We start from the raw sequence: 11,462 nt of genomic DNA, 5'->3' as shown, positions 1-11,462 counted from the left end.
TGCTTAGTACAACAGCAAAGTATCAGTCATTTGGCAAGAAGGCTCTGGAAGGTCACCTGGCCAGCGTCAGCTTCACAGCTGAGTGCATTGCTCCCGTCTCCTCAGGAAGAGAAACAGAGCTATCAGGCGCTTCATTTGCTTAAACTGACCACACTAATAACCTCCTCTAAAATGTCTTTTTATTTAGCTGCATTTCTTACCTGCAGTAGCCATCAAGCCTCCTCTTCAATCACTTAAGTGTCTGATGTGGGGACAGGATCGGGTGGGGGCTGTACAGTCTTGAGATGTATTTTTAAAAGTTGCTGCTGACAGTTTTCAGACATGAGAACATAGTTTTATTCTTTTAATTTTTAATATACATACATACAATACCAAACAAGAACAGGAAAAAAACAGTAAATAAATGTCTTAGCAGGCGGATAAACAATCACACACAAGATTTTAAATCCTGCATCCCAAATGCCAGGCTGAAGCTCTGGATTATTGATCGATGGTGTGCAAGTAGATGTCGATTTGAGCCTTCCTTCTGCTCTTCTAACCATTCTCCAAGCTGTAACTGTGTTAAGTATTATTGGGTTTTTGCAGAAATTCCATTGGAGTCCCAGCTTCTATAAAGAGTAGATTTACAAGTGGGATATTGGACATGGAGAATTCAATGTTGAGCCAGATGGAAGACTTGGTGATGGTGATCCATTCAGTCTCACACTGTAAGCCAGCACTTAGCTGGTATTCCCTGAGGTCTGGGAAGTCCAGACCTTCCAAATTGCTCAGGAGTTGCAGGATTGATTAGGGGTCTACGTTTCCTCTGGATAAAAGTTAACTACTTTATACTTTTCTTAGTGAGCAGGATCATTCTCATGGGATAAAGAAGGTGAGGAAAAACATTCATTTTAAGGAAGCATTTCTACACAGCCAAGACATGGGAAGGCCATCCAAACGGTCCAGGTCTAGTTTAATTTTATCAGTGAAGATATTAATTAAGTTAACTAAGTTGTTCTTAATCAAGTGCTTGAAATCTGGAGTGATGTAAATACCAAGATACACAAAACCTGAGGGAGGCCAGTTAAATGGGAAATGAGAGGTGGGGGGGGCAGAGTATATGGCACTGATTACCTAAAGGCATGGCCTCAGATTTGGAAAAAAATTATTCTATATCTGAAAAGGAGCTAAATTGATTTATTGTTTGTACCAGTTGGAGGATTGATTTAGAAGGTTGAGAGATAAAAATTAAAATATCATCTGCGTATAATGAGATTTTATGAGATTTAAGGCTTATTGTAAAGCCAAATATTTCAGGATCACTACGGATTGACTCTGCTAGTGGTGGTGACAACGAACAACCTTGTCTACAACCCCTCAAGACTTTAAAGTTCTCAGACCTCAGCTCATTTGTTTTGACTGCTGCTACTGGGTGTTTAAAAACAACTTTCACCCATCTGGTAAAATTACGTCCTAGGCCAAATTGCTCTAATGCTGAAAATAAAAAGGGCATACAGGAATTTCTTCCTTTAATAAAACCTGTTTGGTCCTCTCTGATTAAAAGGGGGAAAGAATTTTTCAAGATGAGTTGCAAACATCTTAGATAAGATTTATATCCACCTTAAACAAAGAAACAGGTCTACATGAGGCTCAGTCCACAGGGCACTCATCTTTTTTAAGAATCAAAATTACAGTATATTGGCTTCTCTTAGAGATGGTGGCAAGGAGACAGATTCAAAAGAATGGTTTAGTATGCATATAAAGGGGTCAGTCAAATTATATTCCTTGTAGCACTCAACAACCAGACCATCAGGTCCGGGTGCGTTGCCAGCCCTGAGAGATTTAACGGCTTCCTGTTCCTCGGATTTAGAAATTTCAGCATTAAGGGGAGAACTTTCCTCTGGAGACAAACCGTGGAGGTCTACTTTAGAGAAAAAGGAGTTAATGTGTTTAGTGTCCTCTCCTTGCTCAGTATGATAAAGATTAGTGTAAAAGTTACAAGCCTGGCTTCTAATCCTTTGTTGTTCTGCATTCTTCTTTTTACTCGCTGTGTAAGATATCACTCTGCTCCTCCTCTCTCTATCTTGTTACATGGAAACACAGAATGTTGATGAAAGAAGCTGGATTAATTTTCATTTTCATGATGTTTCAAGAGTTTCACTACGTCCCTGCAACTTATTTCTGCTATTAAAACTAATATAAGAAGCTTTATCACCACTAAAGACATCATCTACAGCTAGCTTTTAGTTACCGTGGCAGCCACAAGGGGTTGCTCATTCTTTCATATAATTATACTCCAACCATCCTCTTCATCAGGTCCACCTTCTAGTACCGGGTCGTCCTCTTCATCAGGTCCACCTTCTAGTACCGGGTCGTCCTCTTCATCGGGTCCGCCTTCTAGTACCGGGTCGTCCTCTTCATCAAGTCCGCCTTCTAGTACCGGGTCGTCCTCTTCATCAGGACCACCTTCTAGTACCGGGTCGTCCTCTTTATCAGGACCGCCTTCTAGTACCGGGTCTTCCTCTTCATCAGGACCACCTTCTAGTACCGGGTCTTCCTCTTCATCAGGTCCACCTTCTAGTACCGGGTCGTCCTCTTCATCAGGTCCACCTTCTAGTACCGGATCTTCCTCTTCATCAGGTCCACCTTCTAGTACCGGATCTTCCTCTTCATCAGGTCCACCTTCTAGTACCGGGTCGTCCTCTTCATTGGGTCCACCTTCTAGTACCGGGTCGGACCTTTTTAATCCTGGTGTGATAGATGAAGCAGGTGGTGGAAACCTTCTTCAGAGGTTTTCTCCATATTAACATGACAGCATCACACAGTTGCTGCAGGTTTGTCGGCTGCATCCATGATGAGAATCTCCCGTTCCACCACATCCCAAAGCTGCTCTACTGGACTGAGATCTGGTGGCTGTGGAGGCCGTTGGAGTCCAGTGAACTCATCGTCATGTTCTAGAAAGCAGGTGGAGATGATCTGAGCTTTGTGACATGGTGCATTATCCTGCTGGAAGTAGCATCAGAAGATGCTCCACTGTGGTCATAAAGGGATGGACATGGTCAGCAACAATACTCAGGTAGGCTGTGCTGGTTAAACCAGGACACGTTGGTACTAAGGGGCTATTTGGTTGGAACCAATGCTTATCTGACTTCCTGTTGCATTTCTAACATCTCCAACCAATCTGCCCATTCTTCTCTGACCTCTGACATCAGCCACACAAATGCCACTCACTGGATAGTTTTTCTTTTTCAAACCATTCTCTAAACCCTAGAGATGATTGTGTGTGTAGTGGAATTTTATTTATCAAAGATCACACACTAAGTGAGAATCAAACAAAGTATTTAATTAAGAGCTGATCAGCAATGAGAGTCACAGAGTCAGAAAGATCTGCTAAGTGAGTCTGAAGAGATACATGTGTGCTCTGTTTAATATAGCCAGAGCCTGAGCTGATAACATCGAGGTCGAAGGTCATTGTAGTAAACTCCTCATGGCCTGGTACAAGGAAGAAAAGAAAAGGGGGAAGGGGAGCTCACTAAATCCTTATCTGGGTACACAGTCATTCTCCTCCCTAAGTAAAACATAAGCCAAGCTTTAACAATGCAAAGTGTAGTCTACAGAATATAAGGGTTCTGTGTAAATTTTCCATTACATGTGTGAAAATCCCAGTAAATATTCAGACTAACAACCATGCCAAAACCATCTATTTACCAGCAGCAGCCACCAGGTGGCGCCTCTCGCTCGAGCGCAAAACAAATCAGAAGAATGAGACTGGAAACAGGAGGGCATCTGGGAATGCTTCTTGTTGAAAAAGAAAACGAATTCAAACTAAAACTATAGAAGCAGAATATTGAAAGAGTGAAGAAAATCAAATTTTGGGGATTATAGTTTGATGGAAAACTTACTGGGGATGGATATATTTAGAAAAGTGTAGAAAAAGGTAAGCATGATAAATATAAGGAGGTGTTAAGTTGGAATAGTTGGGAAGCCATATACAGAGATATGATAAGGTCTAGAGTTGAATTGTGTAATGTATAGATCCACTGCTGACACAACTCTAAAAAACTGAACAACATTCAGGATCAGGCACCATGGTTCATCACAGAGGGAGAAATGCACTTTGCAATTACAAGAATTCAGCTTGAATTATTCAGTCATTTGATAATTTATTGTACAAATAAGAGCAAACAATGGTTAATCATTTTACCCAGCAGAAATGCTCAGACTGTTATCAGCAGTAGGATGAGGAAGCAAGACCAAGACCCGTTATTTAACTTAATCAGTGGCCAGTATTCAGAATCAGTCGTTTAGATATTAGACCAGATGTTCACCAACCATTACACATGATTCAAATGGTGAGATTACAGTAATTTTTCTGTAGGTACAAGCTCATATACGGCTTAGAAGAGAACTGAGGAAACTTCAGAGCAATACAAGCTGGAGGCATATCTGTGTCAAATGTCAGATGTCACCATCCACATGTTCCTTCACGTTGTCATGGTTACTAGACAGAACATCCACCAGAGGGCAGTGTAGAGGACAGAGTTCACTGCTGAGTTCTGACATCAGTTTCAGACAATAAACGTGGTGGCGATGGAGGAGATCATAACTGTAATGTAATGGTTTATAGGCTTGTGGGCATCCGTAGTTGATATATGGAGGTATGAGTGATGTGCAGTAAAGAAACAGTTAGCAACACGCCTGGCTGTTAGCATCTTCTTGTGATTACACAATAAAGCTGATCACTATGGAGCATGGTCTGAAAACCTCATCAATATAATATGGTGTCAGAATAAGTGGCGAAAGATGGATGTCACAGTTTCAACCTCCACTGGGTTTGAGTTTGCAAGGCAATCATGTGGAGAACTGGAGAAACTGGATTCAGCGCTTCAAGCTCTTCTGTACAGCTAGCATCATATCAGAAGTTCGAGAAGGTACAGCGTGCAACGCTTCTTCACATCCCAGGAGAAGAAACTATTAAAGTATGCAATACATTCGACTTCGAGGATCCAGGGAGAGACAAAATAAATGTGCTAAAGAAGAAGTTTCAGGATTACTGTGAACCTAGAAAAAAAACTTACCAAATCTACGGCACAAGCGCTTCACGCAAGCCCCGAAACCCTCCGAACCCACTGAGCACATGTCACTGATTTAAATAGCAAAACCAAAGACTGAATCCGAACAGTTGCACGACTCTTTGGTACACAACAGGATTGTTTATGGCCTAACTATTAACCAAGTGAGAGGGAGACTGTTAAGAGAAGCAGACCTGACATTAGGAAAGACACTGATATCTGCCATGGAAGTGAGATTACCTGCAGTCAAGTGAAGGCATTAACGGAGGAAGCTGAGGTAAACAGAATGCGAACAGCAAGACCACAAGCAGCAAAGATAAAACCAACACAAGAAATCATGAGCAAAATTACTTAAACTGCAGCAGATGTGGGTTTAAATATGGAACAAAGATGTCCTGCTTTTGGCCAAACATGCAAGTCACGCTGTAAAAACAAATCCTTTCACCAATATGTGTAATCACAGTGTGACCCTTGGGTTCTGTGGGTCACTCCGCCTTTAAAATTAAAAACCATAGGTTAAAAAAAAGGATCGAGTGGTGAACAGCACTGTACCATCAAAAGAAGGCAAGTAGTGTGTTTAACCAAGTTTATTGGTGTAAGAGAGTCCAGTAAAGTCTCACAGTGGCTAGACCCATTACAGCCCTTGGTCTGCGTGTCGTCACTGAGCCCGGGAATCAAACCTGCTCCTCAAATACTGGCCCCTCAGCCTAGCTCCACTCTGCATCTTCTTGGAGGTCCTCCTGTAAGGGAATCTGGCGACCTCATCTGGTTTGCTCTCACCAATATGTTGCATTGCTTGTTTTTCTAAAAACTAAAAGTCGTTTTAATAACATAAAAAATGCCTGAAACCATTTAAGACTTTGTTCCGCCAATGTTTAGTGTAATTGACATAAAACTACAGAGACTACAGAGATATTTTTATGGGTAAATGTAGTCATTTCACAAAGAAGTCACAGTACACGCAAGCTATTTGAAGCACTCAATTACAACAGAGATTACAGATAACTTTTTTTGTGTTTTCATAATAATTAAACCAGGATGTGAAAATTATTTGTGCCAACGTATTGTCACTTAACAGGTGTTAAGTGACAACGATTTTAAGGTTCTAAAGTAAAACCGAAAACTTGAGGAAGTACATAGGAGACACTAGCTAACTGAAAAGCTACCAAGTTTACAACTAGAAAAGTTTTCAGAATTTCATTTATGGTGGATATTTTTCAGCAAAACTAAATGAAAAGAGAAAAACTAAAGCAACTTACCAAAAGAGCGTAGCACGAAATCAAACAGTGCAAATGCAGCCTCTGCTGTCTTTCCATTTTCCCCTCCGCTGTAGCAGGTGTGGCCTTGTCTGGGCAAAATAACCCTGTCCCCAGCTTTTTAAGTACGCTTATAAAATAAATGTTTCACCAACTTGTTTTTTTTCCCTTGTTGAAAGGAGGTAAATTTGTTATATTCAAAATATGTAAATTTTCAAGTTAAGACAATTTATCTTCATTTCTTTTTCTATGAACCCTATTAAAATAATTTAACTTATTAGTATGTGTACATGCAACAAAGTCTTTTGTGTTGACAATATTTATTATTTTAAGCTTTACATACTAACCCCATGAATCATTTCTTAGAGTGTACTAAATACTTTTCTAGATTCAAACCAGGGCTTCTGGCAGATCAAAAGTGATGATGAAAGTTGTGCACCCTCATTGGAAGATGCAGATTCCTGCACTTACACTTTGGAACATCATCTGAGGTGTTTCAGAGACTGTTGCATAGAGTAACAACTTGAAACTCGGAAAGGATGGAAGATGCAGTGGAAAGGATGGAAGATGCGGTGGAAAGGATGGAAGATGCAGTGGAAAGGATGGAAGATACAGTGGAAAGAATGGAAGATGCAGTGGAAAGAATGGAAGATGCGGTGGAAAGGATGGAAGATACAGTGGAAAGGATGGAAGATGCAGTGGAAAGAATGGAAGATGCAGTGGAAAGAATGGAAGATGCGGTGGAAAGGATGGAAGATGCAGTGGAAAGAATGGAAGATGCAGTTGAAAGGATGGAAGATGCAGTGGAAAGAATGGAAGATGCAGTGGAAAGGATGGAAGATGCAGTGGAAAGGATGGAAGATGCAGTGGAAAGGATGGAAGATGCGGTGGAAAGAATGGAAGATGCAGTGGAAAGAATGGAAGATGCAGTGGAAAGGATGGAAGATGCAGTGGAAAGGATGGAAGATGCAGTGGAAAGGATGGAAGATGAGGTGGAAAGGATGGAAGATGCAGTGGAAAGGATGGAAGATGCGGTGGAAAGAATGGAAGATGCAATGGAAAGGATGGAAGATGCGGTGGAAAGGATGGAAGATGAGGTGGAAAGGATGGAAGATGCGGTGGAAAGGATGGAAGATGCGGTGGAAAGGATGGAAGATGAGGTGGAAAGGATGGAAGATGCGGTGGAAAGGATGGAAGATGCGGTGGAAAGGATGGAAGATGAGGTGGAAAGAATGGAAGATGCAGTGGAAAGGATGGAAGATGAGGTGGAAAGGATGGAAGATGAGGTGGAAAGGATGGAAGATGCAGTGGAAAGGATGGAAGATGAGGTGGAAAGGATGGAAGATGAGGTGGAAAGGATGGAAGATGCGGTGGAAAGGATGGAAGATGCGGTGGAAAGGATGGAAGATGAGGTGGAAAGGATGGAAGATGCGGTGGAAAGGATGGAAGATGCGGTGGAAAGGATGGAAGATGAGGTGGAAAGAATGGAAAATGCGGTGGAAAGGATGGAAGATGCAGTGGAAAGGATGGAAGATGCGGTGGAAAGGATGGAAGATGCGGTGGAAAGGATGGAAGATGAGGTGGAAAGAATGGAAGATGCGGTGGAAAGGATGGAAGATGCGGTGGAAAGGATGGAAGATGAGGTGGAAAGGATGGAAGATGAGGTGGAAAGAATGGAAGATGTGGTGGAAAGGATGGAAGATGCGGTGGAAAGGATGGAAGATGCAGTGGAAAGGATGGAAAATGCGGTGGAAAGGATGGAAGATGCAGTGGAAAGGATGGAAGATGCGGTGGAAAGGATGGAAGATGCGGTGGAAAGGATGGAAGATGCGGTGGAAAGGATGGAAGATGAGGTGGAAAGAATGGAAGATGCGGTGGAAAGGATGGAAGATGCGGTGGAAAGGATGGAAGATGAGGTGGAAAGGATGGAAGATGAGGTGGAAAGAATGGAAGATGTGGTGGAAAGGATGGAAGATGCGGTGGAAAGGATGGAAGATGCGGTGGAAAGGATGGAAGATGCGGTGGAAAGGATGGAAGATGAGGTGGAAAGAATGGAAGATGCGGTGGAAAGGATGGAAGATGCAGTGGAAAGGATGGAAGATGTGGTTTGACAGATCCCTTGGACTGTTTGACTACAGAGCTCAACATCTGTGACAATGCAGGGGAGTAATCACAAAGATCTTCTCCATCTGCCTGTTTACGATTGTAAAAAGATTGTAAAAGTTGTGTGCCGCTCCGCCTCTCTCCAAACGCATTTCTCAGGTATAAAAATACATCAACAGGCCCCACTGACTGTCCCCTCATACATAATCTCACTTCCCCTAGAGCAGGGCCACGCACCAAGGAGAATATGAAGTCACATTGTTCCTCAGGAGTCTGCTCCCTAGATCTTAGAATCCTTTCAGCCTCTTCAATGAACTCCTCCACAGACCTTCCATCATGAACACACTGCCCAGTAAAAGGTTGAACCTGATGTTCTCGAGGAATATAAATGTATGAACGTGTAAGGGCACGATTAACATTGTCTCTCTGGGCCCTTGTTTCACCGTTTAACCTGGTAAGCTCATCTCTAAGTCTAGTGAGCTCTTGTATCTGACCTTGTAGTTCACCAATTGAATCCCTTCTTGTCCCTGATGCCTCAGAGGTGCATTGATTTGTCACATTATCTGGAATACTCTCATCACCTGAATCACTAGACATGATGAAATAAAACTTTTATTCCAGTCCACTTTTTACAATAGGTGTTCAGACCAGCGCTTACAAGGGTACTATAAGACAGTCTTTAACCAGAAACACTGCTGGATCGTGCTTGGTGAAGGTCTCCCATGCTAGTGCAGGTTTGGGTGAGTCTTCCGCTGTAGTGAACACCTGGACCCGGCTTTCCTCCAACCAACACTGCTGCCACACGCTGGCCCCACAGACTCAACCACCAATGAAAGATTCCCCTGAAATCTTTGCCACTGCTGTATTTCTCAAATAAAAACTAACAATTATGCCACTGTGTTGCCAAAAATCAAACAAATAAATCTCTGTTGCTGCGCCCCACTCCTGTTACAAAATTGTGTAGCCTGGGAAATGAGTTACCTCACAGGACACAATTACTGGGGTTCTTTTACAGCAGTTTAATATAAATGACAAACTCAATACTGTATAAAGATAGCAAAAACAATAAAAGTAATATAAATAAAATCCAAGAAAATATGGCAGTGGGCTATGTCACAGCAGTTCTTTTCTACACAGACACTGGAAGTTAAAGACACTGTGGTTCTTGTTCTTTTTTTATGAAGGAACATGGCAGCCCCATAAATTAAACAATGACAATGTGCATTCTCAGAAGGATATAAATGAAGGTGGTCTCTCTCCGCACTAAATATGTTGCAGCTTTTCTTCTTCTTTGTTCCTTTGTCTGGTTGCAGGTCAGCTATACTGCTCAACACTGCCTCCTTTGGTTTCTGGTGGTACTGCTCCGTTTGCTACGTGTGGATATGCATCCATAAAGCCTAGTTTCCGCCAGCAGGTGTGGGACGGGTCGGGTAGGGTGCAGATACGGTTTGTAAACTGTAGCCTTGTTCCGTTTCCACAGCACCCATAACCTTACCTGAGAGGCAGAGTATCAGCTACGTAACAGCGCAGCGTCTTCCTTAGAGAGAACCAGAACATGACTCAGAAACTAAGAAGGATGGAGGTCATCCACCAGGTGGTGCTCTTTCTTCTTGGTGGTGCTGTTTCAAATGTAGATTAAATCAAAAGAAAGAAAACCTGTTGCTCTGCACAAGCTTTGTTTTTATGCCAGTTCGCACAGGAAGGGACGTTTTTTCTCAACCAATCAACAGATTGCAGCGTGTCAAGCTCCACCTTTTCAGGTTGGGTTGGTTAGGTTGGCATCCCAACGGAAGGGTCCCCACAAAGCAGAATGGGTTAGATGTTAGGGAACCCGTCCTAGTTTTTGTATGTGGAAACACCTCAAAGTGTGCCCCGACCCACACCTATCGGCTTTAAACTCTCAGAAATGAACTGAAATACGCACATAAAGGACGCAGAAGACGTCCAGGAGTCTCCATCTATGAGCATATTTACCGGTGAGCATTAAAGAGGCGTTTTAATAAAACAGAGAAAAAACGTTTCATCCACCTGTTGCCATCTATTGTGCAAATTTGCTACGGCCCCCTTCTAACCAATTGTTTTTTAGTAATTTTATTTTTCTTGTAATTAATTTTATTCATTTCTTATTTCATTTACTGTAATTTAAGTATTTATTTAAAATGATTTCTTTTTAATTATTTGTTATTAATTACTCTAATATTTGTATTTTATTTTATCCCAATCTCTCTTTCTGTTGGTTTTCTTCTTTTTGTTTTTACTGTATTTATTCTGTTTTATATAAAAGTAAATGAATTTAGATGTTAAGATGAGATGGGATGAAAAGAGACTAGGGTGATAGCTGTATAGAAGTCTAAGGAAAATGGTAGAAGTGAGGAGGACGGGGGGAACAGAAGACAAAAAGATAAAATCCAGACTGGGCTGAATAATAAATTAAACTGACCAGGGAACTGTGAAATCTGTAATCAAGAAGAAAGATAAGAGCATGTAATGGATAAGTGCAAGAAATATGAGACAGAAAGAATAAAAATGATAAATTTAGGGAAGTTTAACAGTTCAGATGTTTCACTGCTCCAATTATTAGAAAATCTAGGTGATAATGTACGTTTGTTTTTGTTGTTTTTTTGTCTTGCTGTCTCAGTTCACACTCCTTACCAGTTGGTGGTGGTAATGCACCTTGTTGCCTAGCAACTTATAATTAACACCAGAAGAAGAATAACACGCCTTGTTTTCCTGGCGCTTATCTGTCAGAAATCTGCTTTAAATATTTTCCTGCTGCAGAATTTGGTCTGATGTTACCGTGGAGCTGCTGCACAACAGCTTCCTGATGGGATTTATCCAAGCTCACCAGGACTCACCTGACTCCTCAGAGTCCCACCATCACTGATCCACCAGCATAGAAACACTAAATGAGAGACCTAACTGGACTCTACAGTCAGTTCTTTGCAGTGCTGAGCGCTGTTATGATCATCCGTCTGTGTTGCAACACATCTTTTAGGGAACAAAAACCAGAGATGTGGGAGGATGTTAGTCAGCACTCATTATGTATGCAAAA

At 41.8% G+C, this 11,462-nt stretch overlaps 1 protein-coding gene across 1 annotated transcript; it reads left to right on the top strand.

Annotated features, from left to right (window-relative positions):
- The first annotated feature begins 6,846 nt into the window (after positions 1–6,846).
- Positions 6,847–8,418, top strand: LOC121629813 (tropomyosin-like). Its single transcript, XM_041969610.1, has one exon. The coding sequence runs from the start codon at positions 6,847–6,849 to the stop codon at positions 8,416–8,418; it is 1,572 nt and encodes a 523-aa protein (XP_041825544.1).
- Positions 8,419–11,462: the final 3,044 nt, after the last annotated feature.

This window comes from Melanotaenia boesemani, chromosome 19 (assembly GCF_017639745.1).
Source record: "Melanotaenia boesemani isolate fMelBoe1 chromosome 19, fMelBoe1.pri, whole genome shotgun sequence".
Taxonomy (NCBI): domain Eukaryota; kingdom Metazoa; phylum Chordata; class Actinopteri; order Atheriniformes; family Melanotaeniidae; genus Melanotaenia; species Melanotaenia boesemani.
The sequence above is the reverse complement of the archived record's forward strand: the minus strand, read 5'-3'. Positions and strand labels throughout refer to the sequence as shown.